We start from the raw sequence: 25295 nt of genomic DNA, 5'->3' as shown, positions 1-25295 counted from the left end.
AGCTCCCCCAGGATGCTGCCTGGTCTCTTTTCCTGGGAAAACTTACAAGAGGAAGGTTAAAGGGGTGATCACAGTACCTGTGCTGCAGCTGGGCTCAGGACCATGGGTACTCACCACCTCCCTCCTCTGCCACCCATTCCAGGTTCTCTTCCACCTTGGCTAGTGCCTCTGATGCTCTAGGGGCTCACCTGGTGGGTGGCGCAAACTTGCGCCCCAGAGAGTTGTCATGCCCTTCTCAAGCTGTGGCTCCTTCCCTTGTCCATTTGTCATCAGAATTGGGCAGGGAGGTACCAGGAAGTGACCCAGTAGATCACCTGGATGCTAAACACATCCTCCCTGCCCCAGTGTGTGACAGCACAGGTTTGATGACCTGTGCAGGATGGAGACTCCCCTCCCTCCCACCAGTCTCTAGACATAGGAGCTGGGGGTGGTTGGCAGCACCTGTCACTGAACATGAAAAGGGAATCTTACCATGTCCCCTAGAGGAAGCATTCCTCTTCTGGGCACCAGGACCTTTAGACCCACTGTGCCGAGTATTCAGGGAGCACAGATTCCCCTGGTGGGCCACTAAGTGTGACGATGAGCAATGCCATTCTTATTTCTGTGCCTTGGTTTCTGGACCCATGATTTCTACTGACTGAGACAGAGCAACACATATTGGCCATAGGTTTGGGGTGAGTATTGTATTGTGGAGGATGGCCTCCCACCCTCTCAGAGCATCCTCTCCAGATGGTGCTTCAGCCACACTTTCCAATACTCTGTCACGGAGATGTGCCGGAACTGGTAAATCCCATTGGCCTGTATTCACTGTGGTGCCTCCTTTGCTGCGAGGTGAGTCGTTTGGTCCATGCTCTGTCACACAGGATCCTGAAGGAGAATATCAAATGCTTTCTAAGTTTTGTGGTGCTGACTAAGGCTCTGAAGGCAAAAACAGCAAACTAAACCCAGAATACATGTAGACTCCAGACCAGACGAATCACTGCTCTTTCCAGGGTGGAAAGAATCCAGTTAATCATCCTTCCACCAAGTAACTCGTGTGCTCAGCCAGGGGTGGGCCATATCACAGGCTTGGCGTTGGTCTCCCTTGCTGGCTGGCTACACACTGGGAAGTGGCAGAGCTAGATTGGCCCTGGTCTGTTGGCACTCATGCTGCCATGCTATCCACAGCTCCCATTCCTGCCACAGCAGCTCCAGGCAGGCACTCATTCTGACTGATGGCAGAGGCTGCTGATGTCAACTGACAAAGCCAGTCTATACCCTTGGCTATTTAGTGCTTTTTCAACAGTGGGTGCTCTCTGGTGGACGTTGACATGCAATATAAAGATCCTCTCACGGAGCGCCTCTGCCCGGCCACCCATCGTCTGGGAAGTGAGGAGCGCCTCTGCCCGGCCACCCATCGTCTGGGAAGTGAGGAGCACCTCTGCCCGGCCACCCATCGCGGGGAGGGCCCTCCCGGCCACCTACGTCTGGAAGTGAGGAGCGCCTCTGCCCGGCCACCCATCGTCTGGGAAGTGAGGAGCGCCTCTGCCCGGCCACCCATCGTCTGGGAAGTGAGGAGCGCCTCGGCCCAGCCGCCCCGTCTGGGAAGTGAGGAGCGCCTCTGCCTGGCCACCCATCGTCTGGGAAGTGAGGAGCGCCTCTGCCCGGCCACCTATCGTCTGGGAAGAAGTGAGGAGCGCCTCTGCCCGGCCGCCCCATGTCTGGGAAGAAGTGAGGAGCGCCTCTGCCCGGCCGCTCCGTCTGGGAGGTCTACCACGGAGGCCAGAAGCAATGTGGGGGCTGGACGTGGTGGTTCACGCCTGTGGTCCCGGCACTCTGGGGGGCGAGGCGGGTTGATCACTTCCGGCTAGGAGTTTGAGACCAGTCTGGCCAACTTGGCGAAACATGAATAATACAACAGACAAACCAACCAACCAACTCAGTGACAACAAAACAGGTCTACCCTGGAGTCATACTCTAGTTTTTTCTATTTTCCTCCCTTTCTGATCCTTTATCCCACTTTCTTTTTCTTCCTCTTCCTTCTCCCTCTTCTTTGTCAAATAGAGGACTGAGTTATTATCACTGATCCATATAAAGTCCCTCTCTCATTTATTTTAACTCCCACCCCCCATTTCTATTCCCCGACTTCCCATGTGTAACCTTCCTAATATGTTTGATACGCATCTTTTTGTTTGTATGTATTTTTAGAAAATGTTTATTGTTTTTGTGTGCAAAAAAAATTAATTAAAAAAAAAAAAAGATCCTCTCACTCCCTGCCGACTCCTGTAGGCCTACTCACATGCCTTGACCACAGGCCTCTGTAGCCCTGACATTTCAGATGTTTTCTTCCAGGCCCCAAATCAACTAACCAAGCCATTTCCCACTGCCCCAAAAATCCCTCAGGTCACTTTTCTTTCCATATAAGGTGGATGACCAACTGTACCCCCACAGCTCTGCCCATAAGGAGGATTTCCCTTCATTGCTGCTATCTTTCAGGGTCATCGCTGAGTTAGGATACAGTGCAACAAAAGTCCATTTTTACTTTATACCCATATACCAAGTCTACCACTCCCTGCACCAAGCTCATACATTTTCCTTCTCCATCACCTTATCATAAGGGACCCCCATGTGGTCACAGGTAGGAAATGAAAGAGAAGCACAGGTGCACAGTGGTAGATGGCATGGAGGTATGAGCCACCTACTAGTGCAGCCTCACTGCACCCACTGACACTGCTCATGTGCATCCCAGATGGACCACTTCCATCTTTGATGAGTTAGTGCTGGGCCCACCCAAGCTTATGGACCATGTAGACGTGGTGGATCTACGAGAACACAGTTCATGACAGGCAGTTCTGGCTGCATGATCACCTGATGGCACATGATTAAGCTCTTCATCTCTAATGAAGCCCAGTATCAGGAGGTGCTTTTCAAAGGGCATATAATTCTCTGCTGCAGATGGCTTAGACTTGCTCCTATTGAACCTTGCCACAAATCCCACATGATGTCTGTCTTCCACAGATACCTGTAATACTACAGGTCTGACAGCTCCTATGATCCAAGCAGCTGAGCTGCTTGCTCACAGCCTGGACAGGTTGCAGAGTTCTTTCCTGCTCTGGGTCCACTCACAGCTGGCATCCTTCTGTGTCCCTCTGGGTCAGAGTAGCATTCACAAGGATGGAACTTGTCATCTCCAGAGCCCAAAAAAGTCTACGAGGAATTGTTTATCTTAGAGATGGGAAGTGCAAGATACAATGTGTTTTCTACTTTGGAGGGAATGTTCCGAGTTGCTCAGGCCACTCATTACCTGATATGTTTGGATGTTTTGTCTCCTCCAAATCTCACGTTGAAATGTGACCTCCAATGTTGGAGGTGGGCCTAGTGGGAGGCGTTTGGGTCATGGGGGCAGATCTCTCATGAATAGCTTGGTGCTGTCCTCGCAATAATGAGTTTGTCCTCACTCTATGGGTTCACATGAGATCTCATTGTTTAAAAGAATCTGGCACCTCCTCCCCCTCTCTTTCATGCACCCCCTCTCGCCATGTGATGCCTGCTCTCCCTTCGCCTTCCACCATGAGTGGAAGCTCCCTGAGGCCCTCACCAGGAGCAGATGCTGGGGCCATGCTTCCTGTACAGCCTGAAGAACCATGAGCCAAATAAACCTCTTTTCTTTATAAATTACCCAGTCTCAGGTATTCCTTATAGCAACACAGATGGACTAACACACCACCTCATAGTCTCAGTGATGAGGCAGACCCCAGAATCATCATAGGGTTCATCTCCCACCCTCTGGAGCACAGGCATCTTACCAAGGTTTCTAAAGTATTCTTACTGATTACTGATTCCACTTCTTACTTATTCATTCTGGTTAACACAATGTCATTAATACAGAGGACCAATGTTATGCTCAGTGGAATATCCAAATGACCCATATCCATTTGATCCCTCATGACAGAGGTGGTACAGTTAACATGGCCCTAAGACAAGAAATACACATATTAGTAAATGCATACTGGGACCTGCCCCATGGGAATGAAAACTGCTTCTGTGTTCTTGAATGGGATGAAAAAGAATACATCCACCAGGTCAGAGGCGGCATACCAGATTCCTGAGGCCATGTCAATCTGCTCTGCCAAGATCCCACATCTGGCGCAGATGCTGCGGTAAGGGCTACTCACACATCGCTTGGTGAATTTCCAGTCATCACTGTCATTCTCTAACATACATCTGGTTTTCTGTAGGGGCCATACTGGTGAATTAAATGAGGACAGCATGTAAGCATAACAGCTGCATCCTTTAGGTTTTTAAGGATGGCACTAATCGCTACCATTTCCCTTGGGACACGACACTGATTTTGATTCATTAATCTGGCCAGGACAGGGATGAGGGAATGGTTTCAGACACTTCTCCTTGGACTTCTCTACTATGGTAACTCTTACCCCACAAGTTTCAACTTGCCTTCCCCACTCCTCTAACTCTTGCCCTGTAAGCCAAGGAACCAATGCAAAGTTCTAGCAGCTACCAAGGATGTTTGTTGCAATTCTATATTTGAGGTGTAGGGAAACCGCTGTGGATGAGTCCACAAGCCCAGCAAGCCGGGCTGCACCAGGATTCATTGATCATCTGGTTTCCACAAAATCCACTCTAGCAGGGGAGTTATAATGAGGCCTTGGGTCCTTCGTATCAATATCAACCTGGACCATGTGTCCATTTATTCTTGAAGTGTCTGGATGTTTCTCTTCCCTCAGGTTCAGTGGTTGCCTGAGTAAATGGTGATAGGTCCCTTTGGGGAAGGATTGGAAATCACCACCATCTATTCTTGCTGTGGTGTTGCAGGCACCTTCCTCCTGAGGTCCCAGCCTCCCCCTCACTCAAAGTGTTCAGGTATAGAAACTGGCTCAAGCCCATCAAAGAAATGTGACCGTTTTTGGAGTGGTTGCCCTCAGCCTCATTTATCCATCCTTGATTTGTCTTAGTTTGTACAAATTGAATGGTGCTCTTGTGGGCTGCCCATCAATATTACCCCCAGCAACTGCAGGTTTGATTAAACATCTTCATAGATCCCCATGAGTTGGGAACCCTGGCTGAAATCTGACTGCACCTCTCATTTTGATAATTGCATCTACTTTGATTTGGACAGCAAAATACTCCATTATTTTGGGATCCTTTCACCCTCGTTTCTGCTAAGGAGCCCAGATCAGTAACAATATCCTCTACCCTCAGCCCCAGCCTACAGATAGAAGCCATCCCTCAGCTTTGCATGTTGCTGGTATCCCTCTCACCAGTAGATTCCTTGTCACTTTGGTAAATGGAGAGTCCTCTGAGTCCTTCCATGGAACATATAGGCTGGTGGCCTTCCAGCCTGTGTACCACTTCTAATCCAGCATGTCTGCTCTCTGAGCCTTTAGTCCATTCTTCTATCACTTACCACAGCTATTTCAGCGTTGACACATCACTTAGTGCAGGCCATTGCTTTTTCCAAGTGTCCAACAGCCAACCCATAAGCATATCAGCCCCATACCCTAGGGCCCTTGCCATGGTGGAAAACCAGCATCATGGGACCGTGCTCCTAGATTGACAAACTCTCCCTTATCCACTTCCATATCCAGTCCCTCTTGATTCAGCACCCTTGGGACCCATCCCAATCATACTCCCTCAGGTCCTGCTTATACATGCTAACTCTGCAGATCCTCCAGTCTACCGTATTCTTCCCCTTGGTGGGGCCAGTGTGTCCGCAGTTGGTTCCAGCCGGTGGGTTTCTGGTCTGGCTGACTTCAGGAATGAAGCCTCGGACCTTCACAGTGAGCGTTACAGCTCTTAAACATGGCATGGACCCAAAGAGTGAGTAGTAGCAAGGTTTATGGTGAAGAGCAAAAGGACAAAACTTCCACAGCATGGAAGAGGACCCGAGTGCTGCTGCTGGCTGGGGTGCCCAGCTTTTATTCCCTTACTGGTCCCCTCCCATGTTCCATTTCTGTCCTACCAGAATGCCCTTTTTTCAATCCTCCCTGTGACTGGCTACTCTTAGGATCCTGCTGATTGGTGTGTTTTACAGAGTGCTGATTAGTGCATTTTACAGAGCACTGATTGGTGCATTTTACAAACCTCTTGTAAGACAGGAAAGCTCCTGATTGGTGCGTTTTACAATCCTTTTGTAAGACAGGAAAGTTCCCCAAGTTCCCCCTTGACCCAGGAAGTCCAACTGGCCTCACTTCTCACCGGGACTTCCCTGGCTGGGCGAGGTGATGACATAAGCCCAGGTTTCATCTGGCAGCCAGGGGACAGGTAAGGGTAGATTATGAGAGGGGTGCACGCTACATCTTTATCATCTTCAAGCAGGGTGGGCAAAGCCCACCTCCCCAGGTCCAGAGTGTTCAAAGAAGTGAAAGGTTTTAAGACTCTTGAGTACCTCCACCAAGATGCCCCCACTCCAAGTCTCAGGGCCCCACCCCTGACTTTGGCATAACAGAAGTGCTGGTATTAAGAAGGGCCTGACTTTGGCATAACAGAAGTGCTGGGGTTAAGAATCAAACCATTTCTGGAGCTCTGCTATCTTAATATGTAAGTCCTGGGCCCGGTCCACAGCAGGACTGGCTGTAAGAACTGAGGGTTTCTTTATATGGTGCCACGATCCTCCAATTCTCACACTCTGCCTTCAATTAGTGTTTCATCCCTCTCAATCTTTTATTGTCTATTTCTAATGCATCCACGGCATTTGACAATCCCACTGTCTTCAGAATTATTCCTTCCCCTGAACCTCTCTAACCCCTAAGAAGGTGACCCCTCCAACTCACCACCACAGCATCAGGCTGTGGGGACTCAAGTTACAGCAGCCACAGAGTCCTCATTGCCACTGAATGTCAGATGATGAGGGTCTCAGATGCCACCTTAGAGCCCACTTCCTTAGATCACTCCTGGCATGAACTATCTCAGGTTGGATATCTCAGGGTAGGGACTCTGAGATCGAAATTTGAGGGCAGAAGTGTATGGGAGAGTGCTAGGGGGACCACACCAATAAGGGAGCTGAGGGACTACGATAACCAGAGGGAGAAGCTAAATGACACAGTGGTATAGACAGCCTCTGAGCCAGGTGGCCCTACAGTGCTTTCCAGGCCCCTGCACCTAGTTACTGGCTTTGGCTGTCCCCGGAGTGTCAGATAACTTGAGTGAGGCCACTCCTGTCGGCCTTCCTGAGGAAGGGCTCCACTGTGAGCCCTCAGCAGACAGAAGTCCTGGCAACTGAGGCCATGAATGTCTGGGTGCTGGCAACAGGGGAATTAGCTACAGCCACCTTAAAGCCATGGGGAGGGGCCTGGGATGAGAACTCAAGGAATGAAGCTGCTCTAAATTCTGGGACAGCAGAGGATGCATAGGAAGAGAGGCTGGAGAAACACTCCACCAGGACAGAGAGGCCAGATGGTTAGGGCTTAAATGCCAGGACAAGGAGAGAAGGCTTTATCCATCCTGTGAAGAAGAGTAGTCAAAGGTTTTGAGCAAGATTATCTGGGGGTGATAAGGAGACTGTGAAGTCACAAAGGGGTCATAATTTTCAAAGTGTCCCCTTGGCCGCCTCTCCCATAGACTCCTCTTAACTGGCTGGCTCCGGCCAACTCTCTGTCTCTCTCTCTCTCTCTCTCTCACACACACACACACACACACACACACACACCACTGCCCTCCTCCCCCAAATCAGTTCCCTTCAAATTGTCACTCCCCACAGTGCTGCATTCATGCGTCAGTTCTAAATAGCCCCACTGTTCAGCTTTAACGAGAAGTAATACCAATTCCCATGTTTGCTCAGAGAGCACCATATTTCATCAAACCAGAGCCCATGCCAGCTCAGATTACTGACCGAGACAATGTTCTGTAATCCTAGTTTATTCACATGTCACGGGTATTTTAGCAAAACAGAAATGAATGGCCCCCACCACCCTAGGAAGTAACGGGAGAGTTGGGTCCCCGCCCAGGGGAAGTCATGCTTTCGCTTGCCACGGTTCTCAGAGGAGCCGACTTTGATTTTTCTGAGCTTTTCCCAACTTTAAGAAAGAGAATACGGGCTGAGGAGGAGTCACAAAGTGGGTAGTTATTTCCCTATAAAATGTTAACTCCACGGATGGATTTTGCCAGAGCAAAAATAAAATCTGTCATTGATTATAAAGTCCTTTGTGCTTGTTATTTCACAGATTTATTACGCTCTGGCCCCGCGGCCTGGGGAGGCCCTGGGGTTCCTGTCTCTAGCGCCCCACAGCTCATGCCCCAAGGGGAACAGGGACTCACTTGCATTTCTTTTGTCCTTAAGGGCCAGGAGCTTTGAAAATCTAGATGAAGAGCTGTGAATCATCCTCCCAGTCTTTGGACAAGAACCCGCAGACACAGACAATAACAGCATAACAGCTCCTTGGTAGAGGTCTACGACTTCCTCATCAAGAAAACATTCCCTTTCTCTTTCCTTTTTTTTTTTAGTGGTTGGCACTGTGCACTAAGAAACGAATTTTCTCTGCAGAGTAAGGAACAGCCAGGCTTGAACCTCTCACCAAATCTGCCAGTCTGGGTCCACTTTAAATGTACTACAACTTCTTTCAAACACACAATAAACAAAAAGATCAATTGGAATGATCAATGCAATTTAGTTAGTATCATGTCACTTTAAAATCTGGCCAAGAATCCTCATACTATCCTGCTCTTGTCCCCATCTCAGGGTAGAAAAAACTGAGGTCCAGAGAAGGCAAGTAACTTGCTTAACATCACACAGCTAAGTAGCCGTGAAAATAGGGACATGAATCTAGTCCCAATTGATTCCACAGGGTCACGGGAACCCCCTCACTTCCAAGAACATGTTGATATGGGGCCACAGAACCAGGGAGAGAGTACAGGAGCTACAGCAGAGCCTGGAGGCCAGACTTCTCACTTAAAGAAGAGGCTCCCAGGATTCCAGAGAGGCAATGGGGCTGCCCCAGGGTTACAGAGCTAGTTAAAATCACACACTAGCTCTGCTACAAATTAACTGGACAATATCATGAAACAATCGCTTGGGAACATTTATTTGGGGAGAGGTTCTTGACGAAACCAAATGAGCTTGCTTTTCAAAACTACCCAGGGTTTGTTTTACTTCCTTACTTGGGTGCAGAGCTTCTTAACTATGGAGTCTCTTCACTCCTTGCTCATGACTTTCTGAGCTGAAGAAAACCCTGCTCTCCGAGAATGCACAGCAAGGAGGCCTAGAGGACTGAGGGCCCCCAAACTACTTCTCACCTGTCTGGAGGGAACACTGTTCACTCCAATCGGCAAGTTCAAGACCTCAGCACCCCTGGTAATTGCAGTGCACGGAACTCCCAGAACCACGATAATTTTGTAGGAAGCTGTCAGAAATCACAGATCTAAGGACTTGTCTCCACAATCTGCCATCTCAACTCTTATTTTGAGCTGCGGCCTGAGCTATTAAAAACAAAACATTCTCGTGGGCAAGCTCCACAATTAGCCTCATTTCCACACTAGAAAAACTGTTCTGCATGAGCTGAAATTGCACAGAGATTGTTTCTTGTCATAGTGATGCTGTTTCAAGGGCCGTGCTGAGAGCCAGCGAGGATGTGACCCAGTGGTAATCTGAATTGCTTCACCAAACACATTTTTATCCCATCATCTCGGCTACATGAAAGGGGGCCACAGTGCTCGTGTTCAAGACTTTACGGTCCCGCTGTTCAGCAATAAAATGAGGCAAGAAATATTAGCCGTCCCGGGCTGATGCCTTAATTCTTTCCCAACAATGTCAGAGAATCTGTACCCTACAGGTTTTAGTGCTGGCTAAAGCCTGACCCTCAGGCTGGCTTGAATGGAGCGGGAATGAGTTAAGGAGAGCCAGAAAGCTTTAATGGACACGGATTCCGAATAGCCCAGCTTGTGCGGGCCTCCTGCGGACTCACCCTCCTTTTCACAGGCCTCGATTGTGTATGGCCCCAACAGAGACAAAACTACCCATGAGCAGAGGTTACCCCCAGCCGGTGCAGGTCAGAGGCATTCTCGGGGGGAAGGGGAGAGGGGGACAGAGGGGAAGTGAGGGGCACATGGAGAAGGAGGGAAGTGGAGGTGGGAGTGGGGGAAGGGACCACTGAAAGATGGTCTGGATCATTTATAAGGAGAGATTCACTAAGTCCCAGGCTGAGACCCGATCATCTCACCTCTAGGCAAAGCATTTTTGAAAACTGGTTCAGAACAAATGGGAGCTATCCTGATGGGAAGTTGAACACACTGTGATCTAATTTTCAAAACAAATAAAATGCTTTTCTCTGGTTTTCCAAAAGCTGCAAGTCTGAGGTTCAGAAGCTCTTAATAGGATGGCCTCTAATTTGACACTGCAAGATTTTAAAAAATTACAAATGGGTCATGTTTTACACACCAACAGAAGTCTTTTCCAGCAATTTTTCAATTATTGCATTGTGAGCCCTCCAAGAAAAGTAACTATTTTGGCTCACAGAGCCCAAAGTTACCAAGTAAAGGGAACAGTCTGTTCACAGGTTTGCAAATAGTCCTTTGAAATGTAGCATAGACTGTATCTGGGAGCTTTCTGGAAGAACATAGGCTTGACGTGGTCCTTTCTTTCCCTCTCAAGGGTCCTTAAACTTTTTAGGTGGGTCTCGGGCCCCTTTCTAAGTCTAGGGAAACCACTGGACCCCTTCTTAAAAGAATGTTTTTAAATGCATAAAATAAAATATGCAGAGTTACAAAGGAAGACAATTACATTAGAATATAGTTATCATAAATATTTAAAAACAATTTTGCAACATAGTAACTATGTTCCTTTTTGCTAACTAACTAGCAGTAGGCCTAACTGAAGTCGTAATGAGCAAACATGATACTTTGACGAATCTGCAACCACTCCCACGTGATATGAAAATATCTGTGGATGGTGCCTATTGGTGACAAAGTCACTAATACCACCGTGGCTGGTTGCTTGCATTTATAACATTAGTTAATGCCAAGTTTCAGTTAGAGTTAATGAAAATAAAGATGTATTTTTTTCCCCATCAAGTTCATAGGAGCCCTTGAATTCTATCAATGGAGAAGAAATCCTACTAAAGGCAAGACAAAGATCAGGACCTTCTGCCCCAGGGTTAAGCTGGAGGGGAGTGGGCCAGGGACTCACTACACCCTCACTTCACTGGGAACCCTTCTTAGGAAAGCCACTGCTTTCTCTCCTCCTGCTCTGATGCTTTGAAAATGTTTTTAAAGGCAAATTGAAAGCATGTCTTACTCCTGCAATCCTGAAGGCTACATGTCCAAAGATTAATAAGGACCTTTGATGTGTTTCTTCAACAACTGGAATTACTCTTGCCAAATAAAGGGCTGGTTAATCAGCTAATTCTGAATTTTAATCACGATCTTGTTCCAGTTCCCTTGGGTGGCATGAGCTTTGGGATGAGGGCTTTTCTTTATGGAGTCAGCCCAGAGAGGATCTCTGTTACCCACACCCTCACATTTTGGACATACGCTGACTCCGAGGCAACTGGCCTCACACGTATCCCCTCTCTGGTCCTCACAGGGGAGCTGTCATCTTGCAATCACATAGCCATCGCATGCCATTGCAGGGGCAACCCAGCAGGCAGGCCCCCCTCCAACTGCCGCCCAGCCCCCCTCGCAGCCAGGCCAGGCTGCGGCGCCGACACACAGGAGCCGGCTGCGGAGCTGGGTCTCGGGCTCTCGGCGGGGGAGCGGGGAGCGCGCTCGCCCACGCCCACGCCCCCCACATTCGCGGGCGCACATTCCGGCGCGCGCACGCTGCCAAACGCGGGCGCACGCACATGGCAGCCGGGCAGGGGACGACCCTGTCAACTGCAGCCCCAGAGGTCCGGGGCGCGCAGCCGGGTCCCCTCCAGGGCGCCGCCGGCCGCCCCGCCCCGCCCCGCCCCTCGAACCCGCCGTGCCGGGCGCGCCGTGGGCTGCAAACTTTCGCGGCGCGAGTCCGCCAAGGCAGCGCGCCGACTCGGGCTCGGTTCGGCTCTGCGCTACTCCGGACAGCTGTGACCGCTGGCCGGGGGCTCGGCCGCCGGTACCCACGGACCGCGCGCCCGAGTGCCTGCTCCGCTAAGCTCCTCGCCCCGCGCGGACCCCAGTATCCAGCGCCCTGCTGCCCGGGCTCTCCCCGCGCGCCCTGCTGCCGCGAGGTCAGTCCGCAGCCTCTGGTGCGCCAGCGCTCGCCTTCCTCCTTCTGGACTTCGGCCCTTTGCCGCCCTCACCACACCATGGCTCGTGTCCCTGCTCGGACCAGCCCGGGATCCGGGCCCCAGCTGCTGCTGCTGCTGCCGTTGTTTCTGCTGTTGCTCCAGGACGTGGCCGGCAGCCACAGGGCCCCCGCTTGGTCCGCACTGCCTTCGGCCGCCGACGTCCTGCAGGGGGACAGGGATCCCCAGCGGCCCCCTGGGGACGCGGCCGCCACGTTGAGCCCCGGCGCCCAGGACATGGTCGCTGTCCACATGCACAGGCTCTATGAGAAGTACAGCCGGCAGGGCGCTAGGCCGGGAGGGGGCAACACGGTCCGCAGCTTCAGGGCCAGGCTGGGTAAGTAGAGGGTGCCCCAGGACCCCTTCTCCTCATTCTCCACCTTCTTCACTTTTCTGTCTCCCCACCCGTGCACCTCTACTTTTCCTCTTCTAGCCAACGGGTGGGTGGTTCATTCATTCTTTCACTAATGATTCACTGATCTCTCCATGCCAGGCCCTGAACCTCCAGTGGGGCACCAAGAGTGGCAGCGGGTGGCACAGAGGTCCTGCCCCTGGGGTGCTCCCACATTGTTGGACATACACAGACTACCCCATACACAAGGCTCTAAGCACAAAGAGTGGAAGAGGGAACATGGGCCAGGGGAGTATCCCTGTCATAGGGGCAATTATGTGGGCACTTTACAAATGAGGGCACAGCCGGTGAACATAGGCAGCCCTGACAGAAGTTCCAGGCACTGGGCCCTGTCAGGAAGCAGGAGCCGCTAGCTGGTGGCAGCTGTGGTTCCTGTGTCCAGGGAAGCAGAGTAGACTGAGAAGGGCCTTGGCTGCCCGGGATTGAGGACTTCCACGGACTGGCATGAAGCATTCAGACCACAGGGGTTTAAGGAAAGGCCCAGGGGCTTAGGCAGTGGGAACACTCTGCCTGTCTCCGGCCTCTGTCCCACCTTTCCACTTCCTCAGCCCCTTGAATGGAGCTGGGCAGAGGGCACTTGCAGAGGCCCATGCTGCCCTGCTCTGAGAGCGCTTCCAGGCTCCTGCCTCAGCAGCCTGCCCACCTTTGCAGGCCCTGGGTAGAGAGGAGGTGCAGCCAGGGCCGCAGGGGTGGTGAGAAGACCCTGGTGGTCATGGCGATTACTCCTGGTTGCAGAATAATGTTCCAGAAAATGTGGATGGGGGTCTCCTGCAGCTCTGTAGAAGATGAGGCCATTCAATAGGAGAAAAATCTGCAGTCTACAGGCTCCCCTCCTGAGGGAGAGGGAAACAAGCCTAACTGTGGAGCTAGACAGCCTGGGGTCAGATCTGTCACTGGCTGTGTGACTCAAGGTAACATCTGTGGCCTCTCATAACCATGGATTGGGGAGCACCTGCCACAAAGAGGCCCCATGCCCTCCTCCTCCACTTAGCAGACTCACCAGGTCAGTGGCCCTGGGCTGCAGGCCAGTTGGATCTAACTCCATCCTCACTCATAACTTTCTTGCACCATGTGGGGTCCATTTCTGGAGGAACATTATTAAATTAAGCCATTTAAGAATCATCTGGCATGAATATGACCTTGGGTAAATCACTAAAGCTATGTGGACTGGAGTGTATTCATTGATAAAATGGGCAAGGCTTGCCAATATCTCCCCTGTGCAGTTGAAGGGAAGATGAAATGAGGTCATAGGTGTAAGCTCAGAGCCCAGCACCAGCCAGATTAAGTGTTGATGTATGGGATTTCCTGGGAGCACAGAGAATCGTGCTAAGTATTGTGTATTCCTGTGGGTTTAAACTTGACGTTGCTTCTCTATTAACTCAATCCTCGAAGCCTTGTAGTTGAGGAAGCAAGGCCAGCAGGGTCACTGCTGCAACACGGGTGAGCCTGTCCACTGAGCCTATCTACTTGCTGCAGCCAGGCATGGAGATGCCTGCTTGTGTCATTCTGTTTTCACAGAAAGGGGGTAGTACAAGTAGCAGTGGAGTTCAGGATATTAATCTCAAAAAGGACCTGAAGACAGTGTCTCAAATCCAGCACTCCCTCTTTAAAGATAAGGAAACTGAGACTCAGAGCTGCGACCAGGGTCTGGGAGGGGTAGGGTGAAACAGATAAGCCTGGGAAATCAGGATTCTGGTAGTCTGGAGTGTCTGACAAATCCCTCTTCTTTGGAAGCCTGAGGCACATTTGGGTGTGAATCCCAGCTGTACCAGCTACCAGATGTGTGCTGTGGCACAGGTTAGTTTACCTCTCTGAGCATCAGTTTCCTTGTAGTACAGTGAAGAAGTGAGGATTAAATGGGCTAAGTAGGTTTTGTGCCTTGCGTACAGTGGGGGCCCAGGCAGGTTGCTTGATCCTCCCCTCCCTTGATTCATCTAAGTGTTTCATGCCGAGCCCCTTGCCTGCCCTCAGATGCACCTGCTTCCTGATCCAGTGACCTGTCTGAGGAGGTATGAGTTTGGGCAGGGACCCTTCTCTCATGGATGATGCCACCCATGTGGGAGGCTTCAGCTGTGGTCCGAGAATATGCCAGTCTCAGCCTGCTCCCCAGTGGTGGGTTTCTGCTGCCTCAGTGGGGCAGCACCTCTTCCTGAACAACAAATGCCTCCATCCCCACAGCCTGCGGTACGTAACTATACCTCCCCTGCCACCGGGCAGCGCAGCTCAGCTGCCAAGTGCTGGCTGTGAGCTGGCCTCGTGGGGTCCAATTCCCAATTCTGCGATCTGGGCAAGGGACTGAACTTATCCATGACTCAGTTTTTTTCACTTCTAAAATGGAGCTAATAATGCTCCCCTCCTTATAGGATTTTTTTTTAATGGAAACTGAGATATGTCAAGTGCTTACACCATTCCTGACACATGTAAGTGTCAATGGTGTATTAGCTCTTGCTGTTGATATACCAGCCACCCCTTCCTTCCCTCCCTCATTGCTCCCTGAAGTGCATTTTGTTCCTTATTAAATCTGCATCGGTGGAGAAAGCCTATGAGCCTGACCCTAAGGGTTAAGGTTAGACCACCCCTAATTCCCACTGAATGATCTGTGTTTAAATGTAAACTTTGTCACCTACCAATGTGATACTGAGTTGGTTTTCTTCATCTCTAAATTGAGAATAATACTACATATTCACCTGTCAAAAATGCCAAAATTCAAGTTGATTTCAGTTCCCCAAGTATTTCCTAAGCATTTGGTTTGGTGCCAGATGCTGTAAGCTCAGGGAACACAAAGATGCCCAGAAAAGTTCATAAACTAGCAGGGCAGATCAAAGTAAGCAGCAGAATAGGGCAGCGGGCCTGGGGGGTGCCATATAGGAAGGAGGGCAGGGGTGCTGTGAGAGCCCAAGGGCGCACTGACCTGGCAGGGGGCGGGGCCTCTGGGTGGGGCCAGGAAAGCCTTCCCAGAGCAGGCCAGGCCCCAGCCACTTTGAAGGGCAGGTGGGGCTTAGCCAGGTACGGAAGTGAAGCTGTCCACTGTGTTCAGAGACTGCCAGGAGTTTGGTTTTAATGATAACGCAAGGAGAGAAAGGCAGGAGATGGAGACGGACAAACAGGTTGCAAGCAGGCCATGGAGAGCCATGAGTATTATGAATTTGTTCCCCCACAGGCAATGGGGCAAAATACAATGTGCATGCATAAGGGACAGAAGGAAGGAAGGAGGGAGAGAGAGAAGAAGAGGGGAGAGAGAGAAAGGAGAGAGGGAGAGAGAGGGAGGAAGAGGAGAGACTGCAGGGGAAAAGAGGGATAAAGGAGAGAGAAAGATTATAAATAAATGCATGCTTATGGGGAAAACCTGGAAATTATAGAAGATCACAGTAAAGAACATAAGTCATCCCTAATCACGTAGCCAGATATAACCAGAATTGTTAGTATGATATTTTGGTAGAATCATTCCAGCCATATCTATCTATCTATGCCTCCACTATCTATCTATATCTCCATTGTTTTACCCTTATATGTAAGATATATATGGATATATGGATATATTTGAGAGATATATATGTGAGATATATATATGTGAGATATATGTGGATACATCTTTTATGGATTATATTTTCATCATGCAGGTAAAACTTGCAGGTATTTCCATTCGAAATTATTTTTTTTCTTTACTGGTCATCTTGAACTTTTCCCCATGCCTGCTGGCCATTTGCAATTTTTCCTGTGGAAACTGCCTCCTTGTATGGGAGTCCCTCCTTTCTCCTACTGATATGCAAAGGTTCTTTACATAGTAAGGATCTTAACCTTTCACTTCTAATAGACAATTTGCTTTTGAGGCATCAGTGCGACGTAAGAGGCAACAAAGTTCTGGGACCACTGTTGTGGTTGAGTCTGGAGCCCTGAACGCAGGGTGGAAAGATGCTGTGTTGCGGATGGTTGTGTAGAAACAGGAAGCAGAGCAAACAGGGCCTGGAGATTGGTTAAAAGCAGGAGTGGGAGAGGCAAAAGAGTTCTCAGGCTCCTGCTGGAGGGGCTGGAGGAGAAGTGAGGCCTCCCACTGGGCAGGAGGTCAGGGAGCAAGGATGTGGTGCCCTGAGGGTGGCAATAGTTCCTGAGGCCATAACTGTTCTGAGCCCCCGCTGGGTGCCAGCCACAGTGCTGCTACTGCGCTCTGCAGAGCTGATCTCACAATAACTTTTGGAGGTGCAAATACTCTATCCAGTTTGTGGGTGAGGAAACTGAGGCACAAAGTGGTTCCATGACTTGCCTGAGGCCCCACAGCTAGTAAGGGATGCAAGCAGGAGTTGAACCTCAACCCTAGAGCCTGCATGGAAACAGGCACTAAGTACTAAATCCGTGTGAGTTCCCTGCTCTTCTCTGCAGCACCGTCTGGCCCACCACCCCTTCCTCCAGCTTCTGTTGGTGTATGCATCTAAGCCCAGCCTTCTCACTGATTGCCCTGGTAGCTGTTTGATGGGCAATGGGTGAAGGGACATATCTCCAAACTGTCTTGGAATCTTTTTATATAGGGCAGAGAATCTAAGGGGCTGCTCTTGGCCTGAGAGTTGACCAGCTGGACAGACCTTTGGATGAGGAAGTCCCTTCCCTGAGTACCATCCCCACTGCCCTCAGGAAGGAGGCTGAGTGCACAGCAAAGTGGACCTTGTCACAGTTCTGAGAATTCCCAAGAGCCACTGAGATCAGCTTGTCTAAATAAAGTTGGTCTTTCTCTTCTTAGGGAGTCAGAACTCAAAAATATCAAAATAATGACCTCTGTTTGCAGAACATGCTGCAGTTCACAGCACGTGATCTTTGTCCATTAGCTCTTAAGCAGATCATGAACATATCCAGAACACATGGAGGAGCAAAAGGCATGGGCTTGGGGTCAGACAGAGCTGGGTACAAGCCCCGACTCCACCCCTTGCCAGCTGTGTGACTTTAGGCAAATTGCACACCCTCTCTGAAGCCTCAGCTCTTTGTTCACAGAATGAATGACCGCTCCCTACTCTCTTCATGGTGAAAATGATGAATCAAGCATGCAGAACACTCAGCATAGGACCAAGCACATACACTTGAAGCTCAGAATGTCATAATTAATAAACAATTTTCTTTCAATTTACAGATGAGAACACTCAGGTTCAAGGGGAAGTCTGGCTAAACACCTGGCTGCCCACTGTCTCCATTTGGATTTGCATCATCAGCTGCATCTTTGTAAAGAATGAGGATTTCTTGACTTCTTAAGGCTGTGGTTACTGCACTGTAGGGCAGCATGCCAGGAACCCCCAGTGTTAACTGAAGTAACAGACCACACTTTTCTCTTGTCCCCACTTGGGCAGGATTTGCACAGACAATCTCATTCAACATGCATCTATGAGCTCCAACTGTCACCTAAGCCTTATGGTGAGGTCTAGCGGTGCAATAGTGAATAAAACTGGCAGTGTCCCTGTCCCGTTAGAGTTTATGTTTTAGGAAGATAAGAGCAATAAATCAGTATACAGCGGGATGTCAGGAAGTGCTCTGAAGGCCAATGAAGCAGGAGCAGACAGAGTGTTGAGGCTGTTGTCCAGCCACGGGAGCCCAGGGGACCCATTGTGGGAGGTTCCATTTGAGCAGATACCTGAAGAGGTTGAGTGGTACTGGATGGGGAACCATGAAGGTGGAAGGAAGCGTGAGGCACAGTCCTGAGAATAAAGCCACATGTCAGAAGGACAAGAAGGCCAGTGTGACGGGGGGCAGAGGGGTGGGGTTGGGCTAGGGATAGGAGATAAAGTTGCAGAGGTAGGCCAGCCAGATCGAGTAAGGCCTTGGTAAGGGATTGAGTTTTATTTGGGGCAATGGAGGGCTCCGAGCTTGGGGGTGACCTATGACAGAATGCACCCGCACACCAGGGGCCTCGCTTGGACAGTGCTCTTTAAAACTGTGACATGAGGAGACACTGAAGATGGGTGTCATTACCATTACCAGTCTGTCTCCCGTCTAGGCTGAACTCCTCCTGGGCAACTCTGTTATGACCCTGGTCAGCCCAGCTTAGCCCAGAGTAGGAGTTTTGCAAATCTTTATCAGGAAAACAAAGAGAAGAAGAGGAAGAAAGAAAGGATAAGAGGGTGGATAGAAAAGGGGAAAGAGGGGAAGAAAAGAAAGAAGGGAGGAAGGCAGAGAAGAAAGAAGAGAGAAAAGACATGAATCACAGGGCACCAGCACGCATCAGAGGAAATAATGACTTTCTCTTCAGTGCTTCTCTGTTAGGGCCTGGGCTCGGCTAAACTGAGAGATTTCAGATTGAGGTCCCTTCTCTGAGCCACAGCCTGGAGCCCCCTGCACTGCGTACATGCAGGCACATCCAGAGAGAGGACCAGCCTGTGGTCCCTCATGCACTGGGGCTGGGGGTGACCCATCTTGTCCCCAGCAGTCCCCAGCAGGGAGGGTCTTCCTGGAGCAGGCTGCCCAGTGAGGACTGAGCTCCCTCTGGCAGGAGGCATTCAAGCCACATGGAGGTAGGACTTATACCATTTTGCACAACCTCAAAGGTTCCTCCCCACTCTGAATCTGTTAGCAGAACAATGGAAGAGTTGAGACTTGAACTAGTTCAAAGAAAAACAATGTGTTGTGTTGGCTGGGTTACAGCTCAGATATTTGGATCAGTGAATGCAAGGTACCCCAGTTGATGGAGAGGACCTTGCTCTGCCAGCCTTGGTCCTTTAGATTCAAGTGGCAGAAAGCACATTTGGGGGAACCTCCTTTGTGCCTGGCACTTCACTAGGCTGTTTCTGTGATCTTCCAGACAATCCTCTATGTGAGATAGAGGCTGTTGTCCCTGTGAGGCAGATGGGGAAAGCAAGGTTCAGGGCCTGGCCCCACTGAGTCCTGGGAGCTTGGTTCCTAGGGCATTTTCTAGCTTGGGGATGGGGGGTGCAACATTATTGGTGAACTTTCACCCCATCCATAGTTCATCCCCAGATGCTGCAGATACACCGCCACTGCCACCAGAGTGAGCTATCAGCTGCCACTGACTTCCCAAACTTCCCTGATGGCCAGAGTCCCCTGGAGTGCTGATTAAAATGTGGAAGTCATTGTTATACAGTCAAGGCCACATGCTTGGGGAAGCCAGGTTCAAATGTGCATTGAGACCCTGGGCTGCTGCTTATGTGTGGAGCATGTTGAGGGGCTGCGACACTGTCCTGGCAGGTTTGTTGTGAGGATTAAATAAGGTAATGGCTTCAGTGTCACCTGAGCCTTTACCGGCATTTATTTATCAGGCCCTCCATAGATGTGCTTCTCTGTTTCTTTCCGCTCATAGTCCCTTAAGAGTATGTGAACAATCCCAGTTGAATTATGCCTTCTTCCCAACAGAAACAAAGAAAAGTGGAATATTTCTGTTTAAAAAAAAAAAATCCCTGCAGATCCTGTAGGTACAGGAGTCAGAGAGGTGTGGCCCTGACCCATGCCCCTAGAGAGCCCAGTGTCTCCCACACACACTTCCCAGGCTTGGGAGCTCTGCTCATTTCCAGACGTTCCCCAGAAGAAGGACACTTGGTTGTCAGGAAATGAAGCAGTGGGAAGGCCTGGCCTCTCTGGTGTCCTGTTAGTGTGCAGCATCCTAGGGAGGCACCAGGAAAGACTCCCCACTCCTCAGAAGCCTAGAGCAGACTTGGCCATTTGAGAACACTCACTGATATATAAAAATGTTTAGGCGATTCAAACCTGACACAATACTCATGCTGCTGCCAAGGTTGGGGCAGCTTCCTGGGACTGCTGACATGGCTATGCTGCCCTGGTGCCCTCAGGAATGCCTGCTGCCACCAGACAAATAGGAAGGAGTGGCCGGCAGCCTCAGGGAAGCTGGAGCTGGAGCATTCTAGAACCAAGTTGCAGATGTAATCATTGAGACGTCCCGGTCTTTACCTGGACCTTGGAGATTTAGTCAAGTTGCCTTGTGTAATCCTGATACTGCCCTTTTCTTGTTAAAACAATCTTAAAAGTCCTCAGGCAGAACAAAGAGCAGATGCCTAAATGGCTGTACTTTTTATCCCAGTTTCCCTTAGGAGGTGCTCAAAAAGCATAAGCGTTTATTTATTTCATCTCTTTTGGAAGAATGTTTGGGTTTAATGTGAAGTGCATTTAATGATTGCATTTAAAAACTGATTGCATAAATAGAGGGCTGTGCAAATACAGGAGGGGCTGCCTTGATGCAGGGCTTGGACCCAACCCAAGCCGTCCTGAGCACTTAATGAAGGTGTCAGTGACATTTGTTCATTTGTGCATGCAGAGGCAGTAGAGGGCAGGGGGAGCAAACAGGAGCTTTGGAGTCCAGCAGGCCTGAGTGCCTCCCTGTCTGCTCCTATTTCTTTGCTGTTGCTTCTTTTTGTTGTTGTTGTTGTTTGCTATGGGATATTGATAGTCTCAACCTTAATTCCTCACCTGTGCACTGAGGATTGCAAAAGGCGCCCTCATCAGTTTAATGTGAGGATTACACGAAAGGAGGGAAGCAAAGCGGGGGAGGAGGACGGTCCTGAAAGTGTGGATCGGTGGGCGTTGCTCCTCCAGCCCTGGGTGGGAGACCCTCAGGAGCACCAGCGAGAACTTCACAGCCTGTGTGGTCTCTCCTTCCCTCACAGAAGTGGTCGACCAGAAGTCCGTGTATTTCTTCAACCTGACTTCCATGCAAGATTCGGAAATGATCCTTACGGCCACTTTCCACTTCTACTCAGAGCCACCTCGGTGGCCCCGAGCGCTCGAGGTGCTATGCAAGCCGCGGGCCAAGAACGCTTCAGGCCGCCCGCTGCCCCTGGGCCCGCCCGCACGCCAGCACCTGCTTTTCCGCAGCCTCTCGCAGAACACGGCCACACAGGGGCTACTCCGCGGGGCCATGGCCCTGGCTCCCCCAACGCGCGGCCTGTGGCAGGCCAAGGACATCTCCCCCATCGTCAAGGCGGCCCGCCGGGATGGCGAGCTGCTTCTCTCTGCCCAGCTGGATTCTGAGGAGAGGGACCCCGGGATGCCCCGGCCCAGCCCCTATGCGCCCTACATCCTAGTCTACGCCAACGACCTGGCCATCTCGGAGCCCAACAGCGTGGCGGTGACGCTGCAGAGATACGACCCCTTCCCTGCCGGAGACCCCGACCCCCGGGCAGCCCCCAACAGCTCAGCAGACCCCCGCGTGCGCCGAGCCACGCAGGCCACTGGGCCCCTCCAGGACAACGAGCTGCCGGGGCTGGATGAGAGGCCGTCACGCGCCCACGCGCAGCACTTCCACAAGCACCAGCTGTGGCCCAGCCCCTTCCGGGCACTGAAACCCCGGCCAGGGCGCAAAGACCGCAGGAAGAAGGTCCAGGACGTGTTCATGGCCTCCTCGCAGGTGCTGGACTTCGACGAGAAGACGATGCAGAAAGCCCGGAGGAAGCAGTGGGACGAGCCGAGGGTGTGCTCCCGGAGGTACCTGAAGGTGGACTTCGCAGACATCGGCTGGAATGAGTGGATAATCTCACCGAAATCTTTCGATGCCTACTACTGCGCGGGAGCATGTGAGTTCCCCATGCCTAAGGTAGGATTTCTTCCGCCTTTTGTCAGATTCTAAGGCTCAGCTCTGCCGCTACCGTCAAGCTCCTCAGTCTACAGGACTTCTGTTTCGCCATCTGCAAAATGGGAATAACAGTACCTCCTATCTATTCCAGGCAGGAAATAGGTAGACATAGGTCACCAGTGGCAGCCCGTAGGGTAGTTGCCGCTCACATATGTGTGAGTTTGGCTGTGTTTTTTGAAGTATTGGCTTGGTTGAATTGGGACTTTAAAATGAGAACATTCTTTTGAAAAGCAGGAGAATCCATGTCTTTAGAAACGCATCCCCACATAGCAACTATCTGCAGAGGTAGAGTAGATGCTGCTTCCTGTACACAGGGCAGGTCCCAGAAGCTCATTCCTGACGAAGGCTCTCATTTCTGTTCCCAGCCTGGACCCCAGAGTGTGGCGATCTATGACCAGCACAGTGCTAGCCTCAGCGGCTCTCCCACTGTAGGCTCCCTCCTCCTTGCAGCTCAGGGCAGGAATCCACAGGGAATAGGCCTTCACTGTGCACAGGTCTGCGGGACACACAGCACTGGGCTGTTCTGTCTGTTGCACCAGCCTAAGGCTTTCCAGTTCTCACCTTCACTCCAGCCTGGGCTGTGGCTGAGTCCATCCCTCTCCCTGCAGCCTGCCCTGCAGCAGCCTGGCTGCCTGTGATGTCAGCCCCCTGCACTGAGCACACAGTTTCTTCCTGCTTAGTTACTCTGCCCAGGGCAGTCATGCCTTTCCCTCCAAGAAAAGAAAGTCAGTGCATAAATCCAATTTGAACTTAAATCAGCCAGCTGGGGAAGTCCAGACCCAGACATGGGGCAGCAGTAACGTGTTTGGGAATTAAATGGCTTCTCCTCAAAACCGTGCATGTGCAAGAGAGAAGGAGGTGCCTGACAGAGAGACAGGGGCTGCTAAAAGGGCCTAACAAAGACCCAGGCAGATGCAAGCCCGGAACCCTGAAGGCTTGCAGCTGGTTGGCCATGCGCTTAGCTTATCACCCTGGCTTGCTGCCTCCCCACCTTCCGGGACACCAGCCAGAACGCTGCAAATGCAGGTGTCCCTGCCCTGCTCCCCTCCCACCACACTGACACAAGAGGGCTTCCTCCTCAACTGCACTACATATAAAAATCTCTGTTTGGCTGGTGATGCACTGAAGTGGATGACCCGGTTGGTTCATCTTGTCAGAGGTGGGCACAGTTTTCCAAGCCAGGTCACTTTCTAACTGGGGGTCTTCGTTAAGTTACTCAGTCATTTTAAGCCTCGGTGTCTTCCCAGTAAAGTCCAGGTAATACCCACCCCATAAAATTGCTAAGCTGACAAAAAAAAGGGGGTGATGCAGGGAGAGCAGCCCCTAGGAAATGTCAGTGTCCAGCCTGTCACACTGCCACGCACATGTCAGGCCTTCCCTTCAGTGACAAGAGCACAACCTCGTGGGAAGCATGCCTGTCCTCCTCAGACTGCGAGATCAGGGCTGTGCTGGCATCTCGCTGGGTTTTCCCTCTGGGCAGCTTCTGCCTGCTTCCTGGTGCTCCACGGGGATGTGTGACACTCAGGCGCCCCCATGTGGCCCTGCCGTGTTGGGGACACAGCATGCCTCAGGGAAGCCAAGGGGCAGGAAGGCCTGGGGCCTCTTGGAGACCTCAGCCCGGAACTCAGCGTATGTCTGACTTTAGAGGAATCGTGTGCCCCGCCTTGGGATCTCGTCCATTCCTCTAGGAGGATGCCTCTTCTGTGGCCTCAGCCGGGGAACAACAGCAGAGCAGTATGGCCTGGGACTGTGAGGACGGCATGGGTGGGTGGGTGGGTGAGGGTGGAGCTGAGGTAACCCTACTCCTTTCCTGCCTTGCAGATCGTTCGTCCATCCAACCATGCCACCATCCAGAGCATTGTCAGGGCTGTGGGCATCGTCCCTGGCATCCCAGAGCCCTGCTGTGTTCCCGATAAGATGAACTCCCTTGGGGTCCTCTTCCTGGATGAGAATCGGAATGTGGTTCTGAAGGTGTACCCCAACATGTCCGTGGACACCTGTGCCTGCCGGTGAGACCACTCCAAGGTGGAAAGAAGCCACGCCCAGCAGAGCCGCCCTCTCAGAGCCTTCTGCAGGACTTGTGGTGCAGCTGCAGACACAGAGCAGAGCTCATGGGCAACATCACTGGGGCCCAGAGAGAGCTGTCCTCCAGTGCATCATTTGGGGGTCTTTCATTGCTAGTGACTAGCCCCTTAAATGCCAGCCTGAGTCCCTGAAGGAATCTGGGAATTAGCCCTGGCCTGAAAGTGGCCCATCATTCATACCCACTGTTCTGAAGGCTTGAAAACAAAACGTGTCCACAACATTGGCCTGATGTGATCATCATCTCATAACTGAGCCAGAAGACTATGCAAAATCTTAGGGCACTTGCTCCCTGTACACGGAAAGAACTCTGTTTAAATGCTCAGTTCAGAACACTTTGGGCCACATAGTGATTTTGGAAAACAGGATAATCGTGGTGTAAATGGGTGTTTCAAAGTCCACTGCAGAGCTTTTATCCATACGGTATGCACATGTAGCCAATATTGGTTTCTTTTTCTTAATATATATATATTTTATTTTAAAACAACAAAAAAGGAGGGCGTTGACACCATTCCCCACAGAGATAGTCATGCTGAGTGTGGGTTGTTTAAACATGCATATTGAAATAACACATATAGTAACATGTGGGAATACTAAAAAATAACCAAGATTTTATATTTTTGTAAATTATACTTTCTATACTGTAGATTGTGTATGTTATGTGTTTTTATGGGAAGCTAATAAATTAAAGGTACAGTGGTATCTTGAATAACTGAATGTCACCCATTTCAAAATCTCACTGGCTCCCCATCTGTAAGTACACCATCTGGTGGTTGCTGGGGACTCAGCCTCTTTTAGGGTCATTGGAGTCCCTTAGGCCATCCCCATACTCTCTGGTGTCTGTCCCAGCCTCCAGAAACTCAGACTTTCCCGTGCCTTCCAGGGTCCTGCCCCACTACTGGTTCCTGCAAACCCAACCTAGGCGGATGTCGAGAATGGACATGGCCCCAGACAGGGACAGTGGTCTCGGGGTTTCTCCTCATCCCCTAGCCTCAGGGAAGTTGATTGATTGGGAGGTGCCTGGGGTGTTTAAAGA

The 25295-nt window shown here is 50.9% G+C and overlaps 1 protein-coding gene across 1 annotated transcript; it reads left to right on the top strand.

Annotated features, from left to right (window-relative positions):
* The first annotated feature begins 11761 nt into the window (after nt 1–11761).
* GDF10 (growth differentiation factor 10) lies at nt 11762–24977 on the top strand. The gene is made up of 3 exons (XM_003278192.4): nt 11762–12528; nt 21213–22138; nt 23999–24977. Exons 1-3 carry the CDS (start codon nt 11772–11774, stop codon nt 24188–24190), a joined length of 1875 nt encoding a protein of 624 aa, XP_003278240.2. The 5' UTR covers nt 11762–11771; the 3' UTR covers nt 24191–24977.
* The last annotated feature ends 318 nt before the right edge of the window (nt 24978–25295 follow it).

This window comes from Nomascus leucogenys, chromosome 18, assembly GCF_006542625.1.
Source record: "Nomascus leucogenys isolate Asia chromosome 18, Asia_NLE_v1, whole genome shotgun sequence".
NCBI classification, from domain to species: domain Eukaryota; kingdom Metazoa; phylum Chordata; class Mammalia; order Primates; family Hylobatidae; genus Nomascus; species Nomascus leucogenys.
The sequence above is the reverse complement of the archived record's forward strand: the minus strand, read 5'-3'. Positions and strand labels throughout refer to the sequence as shown.

Coding starts and splice junctions, on each gene's coding strand:
- GDF10 (XM_003278192.4), top strand. CDS start 11,772: ATGGCAGCCGGGCAGGGGACGACCCTGTCAACTGCAGCCCCAGAGGTC. Junction 12,529..21,212: donor CAGCTTCAGGGCCAGGCTGG/GTAAGTAGAGGG, acceptor CTTCCCTCACAG/AAGTGGTCGACCAGAAGTCC. Junction 22,139..23,998: donor GTGAGTTCCCCATGCCTAAG/GTAGGATTTCTT, acceptor CCTGCCTTGCAG/ATCGTTCGTCCATCCAACCA.